General features: G+C 36.6%; 1 protein-coding gene across 1 annotated transcript in view; it reads right to left on the bottom strand.

Annotated features, from left to right (window-relative positions):
- Positions 1-20,004, bottom strand: part of tcf12 (transcription factor 12) — a 154,540-nt gene that overhangs the window by 79,722 nt on the left and 54,814 nt on the right. The window contains exon 6 of the mRNA XM_059359131.1: positions 961-1,022. Within this exon, the coding sequence (XP_059215114.1) occupies positions 961-1,022 (62 nt within the window). The remainder of the gene's footprint in view (positions 1-960; positions 1,023-20,004) is intronic.

The raw sequence follows: 20,004 nt of genomic DNA, 5'->3' as shown, positions 1-20,004 counted from the left end.
TTGTGTCAGATCCTGTTTACAGCCTTTAGAGCAGGGGACTCAAACTCAAATTACCTGGGGGTCGCTGGAGGCAGGATCAAAATGACCCAAAAAAGACACAAAATTACTAAAAGAAAGACACAAAATGACAGAAAAAAAACTAAATTACTTAAAAAAGACACATAATGACCAAAAAAGATACAAAATGACAGTAAAAAACCTAAATTACTTAAAAAAAGAAACAAAATTACCAAAAAAAGACAGAATTACCAAAAAAGACACAAAATTATTTTTAAAAAGACACAAAATTACAAAAAAAGACACAAAATGACCCAAAAATACACAGATTTGCCAAAAAAGACACAAAATTATTTAAAAAAAGACACAAAATGACCCAAAATGGACACAAAATGACAGTAAAAAACCTAAATTACTTAAAAAAGAAACAAAATTACCAAAAAAAAGACAGAATTACCAAAAAAGACACAAAATTATTTTAAAAAAGACACAAAATGACCCAAAAATACACAGAATTGCCAAAAAAGACACAAAATTATTTAAAAAAGACACAAAGTGACCCAAAATGGACACAAAATGACAGTAAAAAACCTAAATTACTTAAAAAAGAAACAAAATGACCAAAAAAAGACACAAAATTACTTTTTAAAAAGACACAAAATTACTAAAAAAGACACAAAAGGACCAAAAAAAGACACAAAAGGACCAAAAAAAGACAGAAAATTACCAAAAAGACATAAAATGATTTTAAAAAAGACACAAAATTACCAAAAAAAAAGTAATTTAAGGGACCTTCCACACAAAACACAGTAAAGTGCCATTCATATAAAACTCACAATCAATTCATATCAAGGTGGGGGCCACAAAGTATTGTCACAAGGGCCGAAATTGGCCCGCGGGCCACGAGTTTGAGACCCCTGATCTAGAACAAACATTATTATTTAAAGCTCTTTTTGAACTCACCTGTCCGCTGGCCGCTCCAGGATTCCTCCCGAAGCCAGGAAACGGAGCTCTCTCTGATTTACCTGTAAAGCACACAAAGGAGAGTAATGAAGATCCTTTATAACACACAGCTGGATTTAAACAGAGCATCACATTACATACAGTAACCTGGTTGCTTTGTTCAGCTGCTTAGTGCAAGATGAAGACAACAATCTGCTGCTGTTAAATGTTCCTAACTTTATAGACATTTATTTGTATGTAATTGTGCCGATGGGGCTTTAGTGTTTATATATATTATATATTAGCAAATCTATGAGTTGTTGTTGCTTTTACTGAGATAAACAGCAAAGTTTGGTTTGTTTCTTTCACTTTGAGATCATATTATTTGAGGAAAATAATGAATTCTAATAGAAATGGGACTGTGTGCAAGTTTACCTATGCAATAAATATTAATTAGTGATAATTGTGATGGAGTCCTTCTATCAGTGTCACATTCAGCGTGCACACCTCAAAGGAAAGCTCGGAGGAAAATAAAACTTAGAGAACACATGAATCATACACATCACAATATCCAGACTCAGCAGTTTTACTGGGCTGGAAAACAAACAAACAAACAAACGAGAGCTCCTCGGGGAGAATGATGAATAACTTTAACAGCGTCGTACATTATTTTTGTCAGACTTCCAAATATTACAAGCACAGACACAAGCGTTGGGACTAAATTCTGTTTACTCTGGGGAAAAGGTAAATATTTTCTTGTGAGTTAAAAACTTGCATAGCGCGGATCTTTTGTTGCACGATGACGGATCTGAACGCCGCTTTTCACCAGCGCAGGTGAACAGAGAAACATCTGAAAGAATCCACTTTTTGTGCTTATCGTCCTGCAGGAGACGGTTGTTCTGCATCTGAGCAGAGTCAGAGCGTCTCTGGAGACGAGGAGAGAGTTAAAGCTGCTTCTCTTCTAACAATAATGTGATGCAGTTCTGAGGTATCGCTGCAGCAGAAAGGAAATAGGATTAAGTTGTCGGTTAGCACCAGCGCTCACCGTGGTGGCAGCCAGCGTGATGAAACATCTCCTTTGACAAGAGAATTTTAATTTCTCTATTTTGTGTCTAATATCTAAAGGTGGTTTTAGTGGAATTCATAATCACTCCTTAAAATGTCTTCTGAGGGGGAAAAGGAGTTAAATATTCATCAGCAGCATGTGTTCTGTCACACACACTGTGTCTCATGTGAATTATTGATGGTCAGTGTTGGAGTTTCAGGCTCGCAGATGTTTCTGTGAAAACAACGTTTCAGTCCACACGAGGAGACGGAGAAACAGCCGCACAGCCCCAAAAAACCCGAAAAACCCCTAACCCTAACCCTAACCCTTTCTCGGATTCGCTTAACTCAAAATCCGTGGAATAGCCACGGAATCACTCAAACTTCCGTGAAACTGACACGGATTTCGCTACAATGCAAGTTAATATTTGTTCCTATTGGTTTGATCCAAGTCACGTGACTTTCAAGGTCCCGGCGGTCAGAACAAAAAACATGGCTGAAGGAAACAAGAGTCTAATAAAATTTTCCATGACTGTATTTTTTGTCATTTTGTGTCTTTTTATTTTATTTTTAACATCTATTTTTGTCATTTTGCATTCTTTTTAGTCATTTTCTCATCTACTTTATGTCATTTAGTGTCTTTTGGTCATTTTGTGTCTTTTTTTGGTCATTTTTACATCTATTTTTTGTCATTTTGTGTCCGTTTTTGGTAATTCCCGGCGGTCAGAACAAAAAACATGGCGGACAGTTTTCTCATTTTTAGTGAAAAAATCAATATTTTGACTTAGTTTCTGCATAAAAATGGATTTTGATCACATTTCTAGCGAGAAATATATGTTTAATTTTCTAAATATTCACTCAGTGAATGTACATAATCACTTTGTATGTTGGAATAGCCACGGGATATGACTGTCATTAACTTGCATTGTAGCGAAATCCGTGTCAGTTTCACGGAAATTTGAGTGATTCCGTGGCTATTCCACAGATTTTGAGTTAAGCAAATCCGTGGCTATTTCACGGATTCCTGTGAGACCAGGTTGCTATAAACCTAACCCTAACCCAAAACCCTCTGCAGCCAGACGAGAGAAAGTCTACTGAGATGTTCAAGTGTTACCAAAAAATCACTGAGTAAACATAAATATTTACTGGATTTGTAAGCAGTGAGATAATGCCACTTTCCTGCAAATGCATCTACAAGGACACTTTACACTTTAACCCCCTGGTGTTAAAGGGGAGTTTTTTTGCCATTTTGCTCTCAGAGGCTATACTGCCCTACAAAGTCTAACTGCAGTAACTACGCAAAGGGTGAAACTGAGAAAAAGTGCTTTGAAGTTTTTTAACGTAACGTTGTTTTTTAAAACAACAACCCTGCACTTGCGTCCTCAAAGCACTTATGTCCTAACAGGACTCAACGTAATATATGCCACTTATTCTTGCTTATTCTTGTGTTGTTTCTTGACTTCATCCTTGCTTTTTTGTGCATTTATTTTTATTGTTTTCATAACAGAAAAATATATGCAAAAAATGAGTAGTATAGTTGGTGGAGCTACACAGAACAGTACGTGTTTGAGTTTTTGACATGGGACAAACAAAACATGGGTATAAAATAAATGGCACAGCAACAGAATAGCACTAATTCAGTTTTTAGACATTAAATCAAGAAAAGGTTGCCAGATTTTTAAAAAGATATCCTCTTTAGCAGATATGATATACCTGATTTTCTCCAAGTGTAATACATTTCCCAGCTCTCTCAACCACATTTCAAATGTAGGAGCCGACTTCATCCTTGCTTGTGTCGTGAAAAAAAGCGTCTGCTAAATGACATCATAGATTGTAGATTGTAGATTGTAGATTGTAGGAGGGTAAACTAAAACCTTTGTGTCTTTATGACACTTTAAATCTCTGTGTAGCCTCTTTTAAACTCCACAACGACCCGAGAACAACCTGCTTGTAAAAGACTCAGTAAAAGTTTACAGTTTGCAACTATATGTGGCTGAATCGCTTTTCAAATTTTTCCGGAGAATGTATATTTATGATGCTGAAGTTAAGTAGAACAAAGTGATATATCAAGTGGAACATCTTGCTGGGTTGGCCAGTTCTAAAGCCAGGAGCCTAAATTAGCTGAATAAAATATTCCCTTATCACGCCGTGACACAATCTCCTGTCTGACGCACACACACTCAACTTATTCTGAGGAAAATAGGTCATTGTAATAATCTGTATTCCCCAATAAAAAGTTAAAAACAATGTGAAAGACTGTTCCTACTGCGAGAGGAGCAGAAACAGAATTAATTTTAGAGCACCAGAGCAGTTATTCCTCCTCACAACAACACCAACACTATTATAGTTATCATTATTTCTGGAGTAGGTCCCATTTATTCTGTTTCTTTACGTGTCACAGGCCGACTAATGAGTCCAAAGAGCCGTGATTGATAGGAAGTAAAAGTCATTATCTGCCCTAAAACAGCAAAACATACAAAATGCAAATAGCAAATTGTCTTAATTACTGCACCATCAGTAACATCACGTTAATATGCACACAGTATATCCCCAATGCAAGGAAAAATCAATCTAATGAGGGGAAAATTCCATCAATTCTGATTAAAATGATCTGTGGAGCTGCTTATTAGCATATCGCTCCGAGGTGAGAAGGTGGAAATATGATTGTGAAATATTTCACTGCAGGTGAATCTATATTCAACACAAAGACAGATTATATTAGCTGCTAATTCTCCACAGAGACAAATACTAAATGTTCTTATTTTACTCTTTTCATCCTGAGCTAACACCGCTCGTTAGCTGTCTATAATAAATAAATAATAAATAATAAATCTCAAGCATGTGCAGCCATGTCCCCAACTAGAGATGGGAAAAATGAATCCATGATCCTTTAATAGTCATTAAGAATTTGGACAATCACATGGAGTTTTTAATCTTTCTGTGTATTTTTATTTTATTTTAAACTTTATTTATTTTTTTTATTTTGAACTGAAACAAGCTGAGCGTTCAGTTCTGAATCAGCCAATGAGCTGAGAATTAAGTTTAATAAAACTACAGTTTACAAATTGAAAGTTACAATAACAATTATAAAACACACAGAAAGACAAGAGAAACTATCTTACTGTATCAAACCTTGCTAGCATGAATTACTGTGTTTAATTTGATCCAAATTTAAGCACAAAATACATTTAAATATGAAGATTACTGTGAAAACTAACTTCTTCAGGGGCTGAAACATAAAATATTGAACTCTTTGATGTTTTCTTTACAGTTTAATCTCACTGAGTTAGTTAATTAACAGGATCAGGTCTCTTTTTATCCTTTCAAAATAAAAACGTTTGTTATCAAATCAGGCTTTTGACTAGTACTATATATATATATATATATATATATATATATATATACATATATATATATATATATATATATATATACATATATATATATATATATGGGACAATAATACATCACACTGTCACAATTATCTCATGTAAAGAGGTAAAAATATATATATATTTTTTCAAATTTATCGGCGACTGTGTATATTTTTAATAATTTTTTGTATGTTGACTTCTTCTATACTTCTTATTTTCTATTCATGCAGTACTTGCCTTAATCTCTATTTATATTTTTAGTACTTTGTTTGTTGTTACGCAGCAATGAACCACAGCAGATTTCTTGTATGTGGCAGTGAACTGACTCTATTTAATGAGCTAATGTGCATACATTTGTCGCAAAATTGCCTCTTTTATGCAAATGAGCCTCATTGCAAAAAAACGGTCCAATTCACAAAGATCCGTACTAATGGCCACACGCAGTTACAGAGAAATTATTAACCTCTTCAGAGAGTTGGAGAGTTTATCTCTCTGTTACTGGCTTTGAATCATCACCTCTTTAAGACACCAACGTATTTATGTAGGAACATCTTCAGTCTGAGCAGAGACCTTAACCTGAGAGGACCAGCTGGTTCTGGGAGTCAGACTTTAGATCTGATCACAGGAGGACATACTGTATCTGAGTGTGAGTGAAAAGTTTGTGTTCAAGAAGAAGAAATGTGAGCACAAGCACTGTAAAAACCAACTGACAAAATATAACAAAAAAAAAATAGAACTTCTTGTCATTTTGTGTCTTTTTTACATCTATTTTTTTTTTACATTTTGTGTCTTTTTTGGTAATTTTTTCATCCATTTTTTTGTCATTTTGTGTCCTTTTTAGGTTATTTTTACATCTATTTTTGTCATTTTGTATCTTTTCATAATTTTGTGTCTTTTATAGTCATTTTTACATCAATTTTTTGTCCTTTTGTGTCGTTTTTAGTCATTTTTACATCTACAATCATGGAAAAATTTTTGATGGTAACCAAAATCATCGTCAATAAAACCATGTAAAATGTCTAGATATCAACTCTTAAATTAAACTCTCAATAGCTATTTTTGATGTTATCATTATATTTGTCCAAACAAATGTATCTTTAGTTGTACCAGGCATTAAAATGAACAAGGAATTCAAGAAAACAAGGTGGTATAATCATTTTTTCCACGACTGTATGCTCTTTTTTAAAAATAGCCATTTTACTTTGGTTAATCTGACCAAAACGCTTTAAAACACCAAAGTCTAATAATAACTAAATCAGCGGGAGGCCAGAAACTATAATAAACTAACACTAATAATAATGCACCTGTGTGTCTCTGTGCTGTAGCCTGTAACATCTGAGGGAAGCTCTGAGTCCAGCAGCTCTAAATATAGATCTTTTATTGGACATCAGCTTTTGTTTAGCCAAACCCAGAAATCTCTTTCAGTCCCTCTCTGTTGTTTTTTCCTCTCCAGGCTGCTGTCATGAGTCTTTTTATCAGGAGACGCTTGTTTCTCCCCATTCTGTTATACACTGTAAAAAAAATCTGTTGGTTTTATGGTAAAAAACAGCAGCTGTGGTTGACAGAATTTTACTGTAATAAATACAGTGCAACTATTTCTAATATTACGGTAAAATTATATTAGCACTGTTGATTTCACGTTCAAGATTGCCATTTTATTCCATATTTTAATGTATAAATTGTTTTTCCATCTTCTTTTTTGGTCATTTTTTCATCTATTTTTGTCTATTTGTATCTTTTTTAGTCACTTTTACATCTATTTTTTGTCATTTTGTGTAATTTTTGTTCATTTTTACATCTATTTTTGTCATTTTGCGTCTTTTTTAGTAATGTTAACATCTATTTTTTGTCATTTTGCGTCTTTTTTGGTCATTTTCTCATCTATTTTTTTGTCATTTTGTGTCTTTTTTGGTCATTTTCTATTCTATTTTTTGTCATTTTGCATCTTTTTTAGTCAATTTTAGATATCAGCTCTTAAATAAACGTATATACGCTATTTTTGTTTTTCCATCGGAAAAAAAGAAACGCTGTTCTGCCATATAATTGACAAGAAAATACTTAATAAATGCTACATAAATTAAAGATTTTACCATTTTACCATTAAATATTACAGTATATTTCTGTTTAGTACATTTAACAGTGAAAAAAAGTATTTTTACAAAAAATAAATGCAAAAATGATGCCCTATATATTTATATTACAGTATATTTTTGTTACAAACGCGGTGCCAGAGTATTTTACAGTGGGGTAATGTATTTTAAAAAATAAAAAACTTACTACGTTACTGAAACTGAATTAACCCATTTATCATTTTACCGTCTTTTACTGTCATGGTTTAGCAGTTTTTCACTGTCAAATCTACAGATATTTTTTACAGTGTATAAATACACAGTTTTTACAAGTGTTACACTGTTTTTGTTCTTTGCTGCATTCTTTCTGTCAGCTATCCTTTAGGTCTCCTTGCCTGGATGCTCAGATTTTCCATTTTTTCTTATTTCCTACTGATGAAAGCTGCTGTACTCTTGCAACACTTTGAGTTATTCGGACATTCATTACTGCTGCTTTGCTCAAAGCTACAGATTCAACATAAAGAAATACTGCAGCTCTTCTCTACTCTTGCACAAGTTTAAATGAGAAACTTTACAGACATGAGTTAGCTTTTTGAACCACATTCCACTCGCTTTATTCTGCAATAACCACAGTATGAAATAGGAGTTTATGGTGTCACAGAGCTCATGATTGATGACCCTGAGAGAGACATTTTGTTGAGTGAGCATCTTCTCAACAACACTGTGCAACCACAGCACTTTGGTGTTAATGTGAACTAAATTATATTGTTCTATTTGTTCTAGATCGCCAAAGATTCTGTTTATCGTAGAGAGAAACTGTAAAAACCAGACATTATCGTCAAAGTATGAACTTTACGACAGCCTTATTAAAAGTTTCAGTGAGAAAAAATAACTACAACGAAGATAAAATTGTGACATTCCTGTCAAAATCACTTTATTCTACAAGTTTCATTTAAAACATTGCCAAAAATAAATCGTTAGGAATAACTAGATGCCGTTAAAACATTAAATTCTGCTCCTCAGAGGGGCTTTTACACAGAGCAGAGAGGAGAGGACAGGAGAGGCTGTTTACACAGAGCTGAGAGGAGAGGACAGGAGAGGCTGTTTACACAGAGCTGAGAGGAGAGGACAGCTGTAAAAATGTAAATAGTTCAATATGTGTAGCATGTGTAGACAATTTTTTTTCCAATATCCAATAATATGACACTTATGAGCACTTGGAAAAGTGTTGTATATATATACATTTTATTTTAATTTAATCTTTAAATATAATTGATCGGAGAAATTCAACTTTTATTTTTAATTTTTAGGATTTATGTCATTACAACTGTGTCATTCTGCACAAAAGACATTTTTGTGTTATTCCTACTTCTAGTCATGATTGTGTTGATTCCACAGAGCTGCAGGACTTATATTATATATTATATATTATATTATATATTATATATTGCAGTGAAATGAAAGACCACAGTGAGTTAAATGTAAAAGGAGCATAAACAGCTTGTTGGGCTTCAGAGGGTTAAGCAGCTAAAAAGCACCAGTTCACCTGTTCATCACTTCCAGTAATGACACACTGAAGTGTGAGTAAGAGTTTTATTGGGATGAGTCCACTGACTCTGGTAATGAGCGCTCTTTTCCATGGAAACATTGTGTCAACGACGTACGATAGTTTGTTGCACAATCATCTCAATAAGAAGCAACATGTGTTGGACGAGCTCGTGAAACCAGAAACCTTTGTTGTTTCTGTCTCTTGGCCGCTGTTTACAACACAAACATCATTATATTTAACTGCATTAGCCAAAACATTAAATTACATCAAGTTCAGAACTTTAGAGAAACCATCAACCGTCAAACATCTTAATCCAGTTTACCAGATTTTAAGATTGTATTACTTGTTTTTAAAGCCCTGAATATATATCCATGACATGCTTTTAAATCTCTTCTATAAAAACTCACTTTTATCGACTGGCTTTCTCTTAATTTCCCTTTTATTATCCTTGTATGATTACCTTGTTGTGCATGGTGATTTTTGTTGTAGCAGACATTAAAATGAACAAGAAACCGAAGAAAACAAGAGTCTAATAAAATTTTCCATGACTGTATTTTTTGTCATTTTGTGTCTTTTTATTTAAATTTTAACATCTACTTTTTGTCATTTTGTGTCTTTTAGTCATTTTGTATCTTTTTTTGGTCATTTTTACATCTATTTTGTGTCATTTTGTGTCGTTTTTTGGTCATTTTTACATATATTTTTTGTCATTTTGCGTCCTTTTTTGGTAATTCCTGGCGGTCAGAACAAAAAACATGGCGGACAGTTCTCTAATTTTTAGTTTAAAAAAATCAATATTTTGACTTAGTTTCTGCATAAAAATGGATTTTGATCACATTTCTAGTGAGAAATATATGTTTTATTTTCTAAATATTCACTCAGTGAATGTACATAATCACTTTGTATGTTGGAATAGCCATGGGATATGACTGTCATTAACTTGCATTGTAGCCAAATCCGTGTCAGTTTCATGGAAATTTGAGTGATTCCGTGGCTATTCCACGGATTCCTGTGAGACCAGGTTAGTGTTTCCACATATAGGAATGGTATCTAACAGAACTACACTTTGGATTGGTCACCTGTATAATGAGATTATTATTATTAACCTTGTGAATTTACAACATTTAGTGCAGAGAACCAGTGAGTGATGGTGTGTCTTATTGATCACAGAGCTGCAGCAGCAGCAGAGCAGCTCTTATCCTGATAATGTGAAGCTGGTGACCTCAGCGTCCCGGGGGATCAATTCAAACCCTCGCCACAAAAACAGCCAATTAGTGAGCGTGCTTCACCGCCTCTCACATGCATTCCTCAGGCCTTTTTTTTTTTTTCTTTCCCATCCTCAAAACAAGTCTATTTTCCTCGCTCCAAGGAAGCCAAGACCATGAAAACAAACACATCATACAGGATGAGGACATGTTGGTAAAGTAGAGACTGAATTTATCACACGCAGCTCACTGGTTGGTTTCTATGTGTGTGTGTGTGTGTGTGTGTGTGTGTGTGTTCTTGTACTTCCTACATAGTGAGGACCGGAACACGTTTTTAACCAACAGAGTGAGGACATTTTTGCAATTTCTGCTGGTCCTCATTTCTTTAAAGGCTTTTTTTGGGCTAGGGAATTCATTATTCCAATGAGGGTCCTCACAAAGATAGAAGTACAAGTATGTATGTGTGTGTGTGTGTGTGTGTGTGTGTGTGTGTGTGTGTGTGTGTGTGTGTGTGTGTGTGTTCTTGTGCTTCCTACATAGTGAGGACCGGAACACGTTTTTAACAAACATAGTGAGGACATTCTTTAAAGGCTTTTTTGAGACAAAAAAAGACACAAAAAAGACCAAAAAAAGACACAAAAAGACACAAAAAGTTTTTTTTATCTTGAAGAAGAATCTGAAGAAACAAATAATCATCAGGTCACTCTGCTCGGGCCAGTTCATCATCACTGCTTGCAGTTTTAATTTATCTTGTTTTAAGAGTTAATTTCTTATTTTAGTGAGGACCGTGACACGTTTTTAACCATCAGAGTGAGGACAATTTTGCAAAGTGAGGACATTTCGGCCGGTCCTCACTTCTTTAAAGGCTTTTTTTGAGATTTCAGACGTTGTTTTAAGGGTTAAAGGTTACATGATAATGATAATTAACTGAAACTGTATTGTGTGGTTACAAAACTAACTAAAATTATAGTGAAAATGTCCTTCGTTTTCATCTTTGTCAACTTTTTTTCATACATAATGAAGATGGATAAGACAAAGGAAATAAAGGCAAAATTTACTGTGACCTCTTTTAATCTCCAACCCAACAAATACCCCATTACAAAAAACTAAAAATAATAAAAACTAAACTAAAACTAAAGAATTAAAAAAAAAAAATACTAAACTAAAACTAGCAAAGTCACTCTAAAAACTGATTAAAACTAACTGAATTTGAAAACAAAAAATCACAACGAATTTCAAACTAAAACTAATGAAAAATCCAAAACTATTATAACCTTGCAAGGGAATGAATTATTCCAATGAGGGTCCTCACAACGATAAAAGTACAAGAATGTGTGTGTGTGTGTGTGTGTGTGTGTGTGTGTGTGTGTGTTCTTGTACATCCTACATAGTGAGGACCAAAACATTTTTTTTATTAACCAACGGAGCAAGGACATTTTTGAGAAGTGAGGACATTTCTACTGGTCCTCATTTCTTTAAAGGCTTTTTTGGGTTAGGGTAAGGGAATTCATTATTCCAACGAGGGTCCTCACATAGATAGAAGTACAAGTACGTGTGTGTGTGTATGTGTGTGTGCTCATGTTCCCATGTGGTGACGTCCGTGGCACCTAACCACAAAACATTAATCCTATCAAGTTAATAGCCCGTTTCTTGCTGCCGGACCCCTAGCAGGATTAATTTATGGCAAAAAGAAACATTTTTATGAATCTCTTATTGAAAAGCTCCGTGACCTAAATACTGTCATGGAGCTTTGTGTTGTTTTTCTGTTGATTTCCATGAAAAGGAGAGAATAAAAGGAGGTGATTCTGTGCTGATTAAATCATAAACAGGATACTCTGGCCTATATAAAGTCCAGTTTGTTTTCTCTGAAAGTAAAGCTGGAGAGGCTCTGTGGTTTCTGATACATTCCTCTGGCAACAAGGACAAATCAGACGTTCACTTTCCCCCCAGTTTCTTTTAAAATACCTCCTTTTGTTTCCTTTTCTCTAGTTTGTGTACAATGCATCCTGTGGAAGCTGTGTGATGCTTCCACCAGCTTTAGTTCTGTCTGACAGTAAATAAAAGCTGCTGGGTGAGAGGTGAGATCAGGAGGAAACAGGGACGGGAGGTAGTGGACCACGTCAGCTTCCTCCCTGCTGAACCTCTACAGCAGGGGTCTCAAACTCAAACTACCTGGGGGCTGCTGGAGGCAGTATCACAATGACCAAAAAAAGAGACGAAATTACTAAAAAAAGACACAAAATAACCAAAAAAGACACAAAATTACAAAAGAAGACACGAAATGACTGAAAAACCACTAGATTACTTAAAAAGAAGACACAAAATGACAAAAAAGACACAAAAATGACCAAAAAAAGACACAGAATTATTTTTTAAAAAGACCCAAAATGACAAAAAAACGACACAAAATAACCAAAGAAGACACACAATTATAAAAGAAGACACAACATGACTGAAAAAACACTAGATTACTTTAAAAAGACACAAAATGACAAAAAAGACACAAAATTATTTTTTAAAAAGACACAAAATGAAAAAAGACACTAAATGACCAAAAAAGACACAAAATGACAGAAAAAAACGAAATTACTTAAAAAATACACAAAATTACTTTAAAAAGACACAGAACTACCAAAAAAACACAAAATTATTTTTAAAAAGACACAAAATAACCCAAAAAAGACACAAAATGACCAAAAAAAGACACAAAATTACAAAAGAAGACACAAAATGACTGGAAAAGCACTAAATTACCTAAAAAAAGACAAAAAATTACAAAAAAAAGACACAAAAATGACAAAAAAAATACACAGATTTACCAAAAAAGACGCAAAATTATTTTAAAAAAGACACTAAATGACGTCTGTGACCAAAAAAGACACAAAAATATTTTAAAAAAGACACAAAATGACCCAAAAAGTAATTCAAGGGACTGTCCACACACAACAGGGTAAAGTGCCATTCATATAAAACTCACATTAAACTTTCATATCAAGGTGGGGGCCACAAAATATCGTCACGAGGGCCACAATTGGCCCGCGGGCCGTGAGTTTGAGACCCCTGGTCTCCAGCCCAGCATCAGAACAGCAGCAGCAGGACGGAGAGGAGAGAACTGATAGAGGAAACATCTTTCTGCCCTCAGATCAACATCCATTCCTGCTTTCAGCCTTGTCAGCAGCGACATTATTCAAAACAGCAAGAGCAAATGTTAATGAGTTCTTATTTGCATATTTATTTTTTTCTTTGTTGAAATGTCACTGATTATTACATACTATGATGATAAATGCATCTGCTCATGCAGCTTGATGTGTAATTAGCCATTAGGTGGAATGAATAGATCAATTAAAGGAGAGGGACCAGGATTAAGAGAAATCAAACCAGGAGGAACTCAATAACACATACGGCTCGGGGTGGGAAAAAAAAAAAAAAAAGCTTTCCTCCGTCGCTTTTAGATGAGACGAGGGATAATAATCAAGGAGAGGTGTCTGAATCTACATTCTCACCTCGATGAAAGATTTTACTGCTCATGCTTTAGCCCTGAAGTCTCACTTTCAGATTGAGAACACTTTATTTTCTCCTAAAATCCATCTCATTGTGAGAGAGGAGATGTGGATTTCCTGATTGTATCCTATCACTGTGTATTTTTTTGTAATTTTGTGTCTTTTTAAAGTAATTTAGTGTTTTTCAGTCATTTTGTGTGGGGTTTTTTTTTGTAATTTTGTGTCTTTTTTGGTCATTATGTGTCTTTTTTTGGTCATTTTGTGTCTTTTTTTTTGTAATTTTATGTCTTTTTTTGGTCATTTTGACACTGCTTCCAGCAGCCCCCAGGTAATTATTACAGCAGTAAATATCCTAAAACAGAAATGCAGTGTCATGGAAACAACTTCATGAAGTCAATGTTATTACACTGAAAAAAAAAACATCATTAAAAAAAAAAGTTAAAATGTCTGGCAGCAACAGTTTCCAAACACTTACTGTCAAATAACGGTAAATAACTAAGTTATTTTAAAGATAATGTCTTATAAAATATGAATAATATACTGTAAATGTCTGCATATAAACACATATATATCTGCAGAATAACTAAAGGTTGTTTTTTTTTTACATTAATCTGATGGTAAGTGCAACGTTTTACCATTTTTTTAATGATTTCTTTTTCTTTTTTTTTGGTGTATCTTAAAAAAATAATAGAAAGTTGCCTTAATTTAATAGATTTATAGAACAGAATAGTCGATGAAGTCGATCCCGTTTGTGAAAAATGTGTGTGGTCAAACCAGGAGGAAGTAAATAACAAATACGGCTCGGGGTGGGAAAAAAAAACTTGCCTCTGTCGCTTAAGCAAAGTCTTCACAATAACCTCAGTAATTTTAATATACCATATATTGAATGAGTTAGTTAAGTAAAATACAGCCATTAAAAATGTGTACAAGAAGAGACTTAGAAAATATCATCCATCCATTTTCCTCCACTTATCCGAGGCTGGGTCGCAGGGGCAGTAGGCTAAGCAGGCCATATATATATATATATCATATATTTTATGGGAAACGGCAAGCTACCTACAAATATTGCCCAGAATGCATTGTTTTCTACAGTATAATACAAATGAAATACATGAAAAACAGTTACTGTCACAATTTGGCTGTTACAGGTTCTTACAGCAATGTGTTGCAGTGTAGACGAGGGATAATAATCAAGGAGAGGTGTCTGAATCTACATTCTCACCTAAATCAAATATTTTTAGCCCTGAAGTCTGACTTTCAGATTGAGGAGCTGCTGCCCTTTGCAGAAGCTAAACACTTTATTTTCTCCTAGAATCCATCTCAGTGTGAGAGAGGAGATGTGGTGTGTTTCCTGATTGTATTTATCCCCTCCCGGGATAATCAGGTGCCATGGCTCGCTCTATTTGAATTTCTTCTAACTGGGTAAAAAGGAACGAGGGGGGAGGTGCAGAGGGGAAAATGTTTTCGCTTGGCCTTTGCCTTTTTTCCGAGCCCAACTATTCTCCTGCCAGCGCTTGTTATTCACGAATGAGGAAAAAAAAATGCATTACTGCGGACCAGATGGGAACATTCCACATGACCAAACCAATCAATCACCTCGCTGGGACGCAGGTGTGACACAGCCGTGCAGCAACACACCATTTCACAGTCTATCAGGCACAAACACATGGTCACCAATCAATGGCCCCCTGAGGAGGCGCGAGCAGGGAGCTCCTCCTCAGCCGCACTGGTTCACGGCTGATGACTTCATAATCACACATCCATCCTCAGAGGAGGAGGTCCCTAATAACGGCTCCCACCATGTCAACACCAACACTGTAATGGATGCTGCTTCACCAGGGACGCTAACCTGCTAACCTGCTAACCCTGCTGCTAACCCGCTAACCTGCTAACCTGCTAACCCGCATCGCTGCGTTCACACAGTGGTGGAAGAAGTATTCAGATCCTTTACTGCAGTAAAAGTACTCATACCACACTGTGAAATTACTCCACTACAAGTAAAAGTCCTGCATTCAACACTTACTGAAGTAAAAGTACAAAAGTATCAGCATCAAAATGTACTTAAACCATGGGTCTCAAACTCGCGACCCTCGTGACGATATTTTGTGGCCCCCACCTTGATATGAAAGTTTAATGTGAGTTTTTATATGAATGGCACTTTACCGTGTTGTGTGTTGAAGGTCCCTTTAAATTTTTTTTGGTAATTTTGTGTCTTTTTCAAATAATTTTGTGTCTTTTTAAAATCATTTTGTGGGTTTTTTTAAAGAAATTTTGTGTCTTTTTCCGGTCATTTTGTGTCTTTTTGGGAATTCAGTTTTTTTTTCTTTTCAACACCAACACTGTAATGGATGCTGCTTCACCAGGGACGCTAACCTGCTAACCTGCTAACCCGCTAACCTGCTAATCTGCTAACCTGCTAACCCGCATCGCTACGTTCACACAGTGGTGGAAGAAGTATTCAGATCCTTTACAGCAGTAAAAGTACTACTACCACAATGTGAAATTACTCCACTACAGTAAAAGTCCTGGATTCAACACTTCAAACTCGCGGCCCGTGGGCCAATTGTGGCCCTCGTGACAATATTTTGTGGCCCCCACCTTGATATGAAAGTTTAATGTGAGTTTTATATGAATGGCACTTTACCGTGTTGTGTGTGGAAGGTCGCTTTAATTACTTTTTTTTGGTAATTTTGTGTCTTTTTTTTTTAATTTTGTGTCTTTTTTAATAATTGTGTGTCTCTTTTTTTAAATAATTTTGTCTTTTTTGGTAATTTTGTGTCTTTTTAAAATCATTTTGTGTTTTTTTTTTTTTTTTTCATTTTGTGTCTTTTTTCGCTCATTTTGTGTCTTTTTGGATCATTTTGTGTCTTTTTTTAATAATATTGTGTCTTTTTTGGTAATTCCGTTTTTTTTTTTGGGTCATTTTGTTTCTTTTTTAAGTAGCGGAGAGTAAGTGAGCGAGAGAGAGAAAATAAGACACATCAAGTCACACAGCAACAGGAAACAAACTTCAACTACAGAAAAAGTGGCACAAAAATGTAAGAAGGAAAATTTCAACTTGGAATCTGCTTTGGATTTCTATAACGTTATTTATAAAACGAGAGCGAGAGAGAGAGAGAGAGAGAGAGAGAGAGAGAGAGAGAGAGAGAGAGAGAGAGAGTTAACAAGCTGCAGTAATGTCCCCCAGTCAGTCGGATATTAGAATCAAGTCAGTGTGTGACATCAAAGCGAGTGTGTGTTTGGTATTAGATGCCAAACAACTGTTGGACAGTGAAACAACAGAGATCTGAGGTGAAGGACGAGGAAAGAGACACATATGGGTTTAGGAATGCTGCTCCAACCACTGTGGGCATGTTTCCTTACACAGAGAAACCCTTTAAAACACCAGCCTGCACCAGAAACAACACACAAACAGCCTGAAGGGGAGAAACCTTTTGATGAGGGCTCTCTGTGGGGATGGCAGTGCATTGTGGGCAAAAAGCCGTGCAAAAAAGAGTTTTGTTGATTTTGAAGTTGACAAAAAGAAGTGAACCTTCCTCCACCCCGTGTTCCCGGTTTCACAGAGCCGTGCGAGAGCGAGAGAGAGAGAGAGAGAGAGAGAGCGAGAGAGAACGAGAGAGAACGAGAGAGAGAGAGCGAGAGAGCGAGAGAGCGAGAGAGAGCGAGAGAGAACGAGAGAGCGAGAGAGAACGAGAGAGCGAGGGCGAGTGAGAGAGAGAGCGAGAGAGAGAGCGAGAGAGAGCAAGAGAGAGAGCCAGAGAGAGCAAGAGAGAGAGCCAGAGAGAGCGAGAGAGAGAGAGCGAGCGAGAGAGAGAGTGAGCGAGAGAGAGAGCGAGCGAGAGAGAGATCGAGAGAGAGCGAGCGAGAGAGTGAGAGAGAGAGCGAGAGAGAGCGAGGGAGCGAGAGAGTGAGGGAGAGATCGAGAGAGAGAGAGAGCGAGACAGAGAGAGAGAGCGAGAGAGTGAGAGAGCGAGGGCGAGTGAGAGCGAGGGTGAGAGAGAGAGAGAGAGAGGGCGAGAGATTGAGAGAGAGCGAGAGAGAGTGAGGGAGCGAGAGTGAGGGAGCGAGAGAGAGAGAGCGAGAGAGAGAGCGAGGGAGCGAGAGAGAGCAAGAGAGAGAGAGAGAGAGAGCGAGAGAGAGCGAGACAGAGAGAGAGAGTGAGAGTGAGAGAGCGAGAGAGAGCAAGCGAGAACAAGAGAGAGAGAGAGCGAGACAGAGAGCTAGAGCGTGAGAGAGTGAGGGCAAGTGAGAGAGAGCGAGAGAGAGAGCGAGCGAGAGAGAGAGAGAGAGCAAGGGAGCGAGAGAGTGAGAGAAAGAGAGAGAGAGAGAGCGAGAGAGAGAGAGAGAGAGAGTGAGAGAGATGCTTTCTTTTTTTTCTAAGATTTCTGATGCTTGCTTTGGCAATATATACATTGTTACGTCATGCCAATAAAGCCAATTGAATTGAAAAAAATTTAATTGAGCAAGAGAGAGAGAGAGAGAGAGAGAGAGAGCGAGCCTGAAGGGGAGAAGGCCTTTTTCTGATGAGGGCTCTGTGTGGGGATGGCAGTGCATTGTGGGCTAAAAGCGGTGCAGAAAGAGTTTTGTTGATTTTGAAGTTGACCATAAGAAGTGTACCTTCCTCCGCCCCCGTGTTCCCGGTTTCACAGAGCCGTGCTTCTCTCCACACTTCCCACCTCACACTCTCGGGCCCTGCCAGGCTTTGTCAAGTGGGAGTAAAAGGCGAAACAAATGTTTGCATTTTATCAACCAATCACAATCCACTACAGTCCAAGCAGAAGGGAGTGTAACTTTATCTGGTGTTGTGTTTGCCAGCACGGACACAGGATGCCTGGGAGAGCAGTTGGAAAACACGGAGGCGGGGGTCACGAGGAGTGGGCACCAGAGTGAACCAGCAACTGTGGGCCAGGTTTTCTGTGGCTCCTCTCGAAACAAAGGACTCAACCTTTGATGTGTTTCCAATTTTAGATGTTTTTAGTGACGGGAAAACTTTGCAGAGTTAACCTAAAACCTGGCTTGGGTTTAACCCTAAATAGGACGCTCATTGAAATACTTGCAAATTCCAAATTTCAACCCTAGAGAATATTGGAGGATATTATATACTGTCAGAATGTGTTTAAAAAAAAAACATACGGACCCGGGGGAGGGGGGTCATATTTTGAGAAAAAAAGTTTACGAGGTTAAAGTGTCAAATCTACGAGAAAAAATGTGCAGATTCATGAGATGTAAAGTGGTGAATCTGTGAGAAAAAAGTTGTTTTTTCCCCACTTTTGTCTCGTAAATCTGAGACTTTTTTCAAGCAGAAAAATCAGATTCAGAGCTAACTGTAGCTAACTGACGCTAACGGCGGCTCGTTATCGGCTCGTTAAGAAGAGTAAGAAGGAGTCGCTGGATTTGTCTCAAGTCGCTTTCTTGAAAAATAGTTGGTAAGGGGGTTTGAAAAGTCGCTAAATTTAGCTTTTACAAATGTTGCGTGTTGTTGTCGTGTAGAGTACTACGTCACATCCTGCTTAGCGTTCTATCCAATCAGCAAACAGGCTGTTTTCAGGGGAGAAAAAAGACCCTGCTCTTCAACAGGGACTGAAAAAGTCCTGACAAAAGCTGGTTCGGGACTGCTCGTATTCTAATTAGGGGCGTTTCAGCGAGTGAGACCCGCCTCATTCCGGGTATTGCCCCGTAGTGGAAACAGCCCTTCCTTCTTTTGTGTTTGCTTGTGATGTCAGCTGAGAGCTGTTGGTAGCTAATCTCAGCTCACACTGATTTAATTCTGAATTTCAAGTATTTTTTCAAGTATAGCACCATCAATGCATATTTTGCATTAAACTTATAAATCACATCTTCATATCTGCAAACTTTAATACTGCTTTGTATTTCATACTATGTGCTCCAATACATTCATACATGCTCTTCTATCCTCATGAAACCTTTACAGTTTGGAAAACAAATAAAGTACATAGTGGGTGATGTGATTTATAAAGATAAATCTGTGCCTCACACTGTTTTTTTTGCACAAAATCGTCATCTAAAAAGGTAAAAACGACCCATGAAAGCCCAAAGAACAGGACCTGCTATAGACGTGTGCCACAGGTGTAACAGAGTTATATATATATATATATATATATATATATATATATATTATATTCAGGTTGGTCTCAGCTGAAAACTACTGTAGTTTAGCTGCAATGCTTTCAAAAACAGTAAATTCCAGATTAACTAAAGTCAGTGCAAACTCTGCATAATGCATCAAAGTTACCATACATTTCCTATGTAAAGAGTCCAATAATAGTGAGTCAGAAACTCGCTGCAGTGGTTTGTGTTTACAGT

The sequence above is a fragment of the Centropristis striata genome, chromosome 2 (assembly GCF_030273125.1).
Source record: "Centropristis striata isolate RG_2023a ecotype Rhode Island chromosome 2, C.striata_1.0, whole genome shotgun sequence".
In the NCBI taxonomy this organism is placed as follows: domain Eukaryota; kingdom Metazoa; phylum Chordata; class Actinopteri; order Perciformes; family Serranidae; genus Centropristis; species Centropristis striata.
This window is presented reverse-complemented; position numbering and strand designations above follow the sequence as displayed.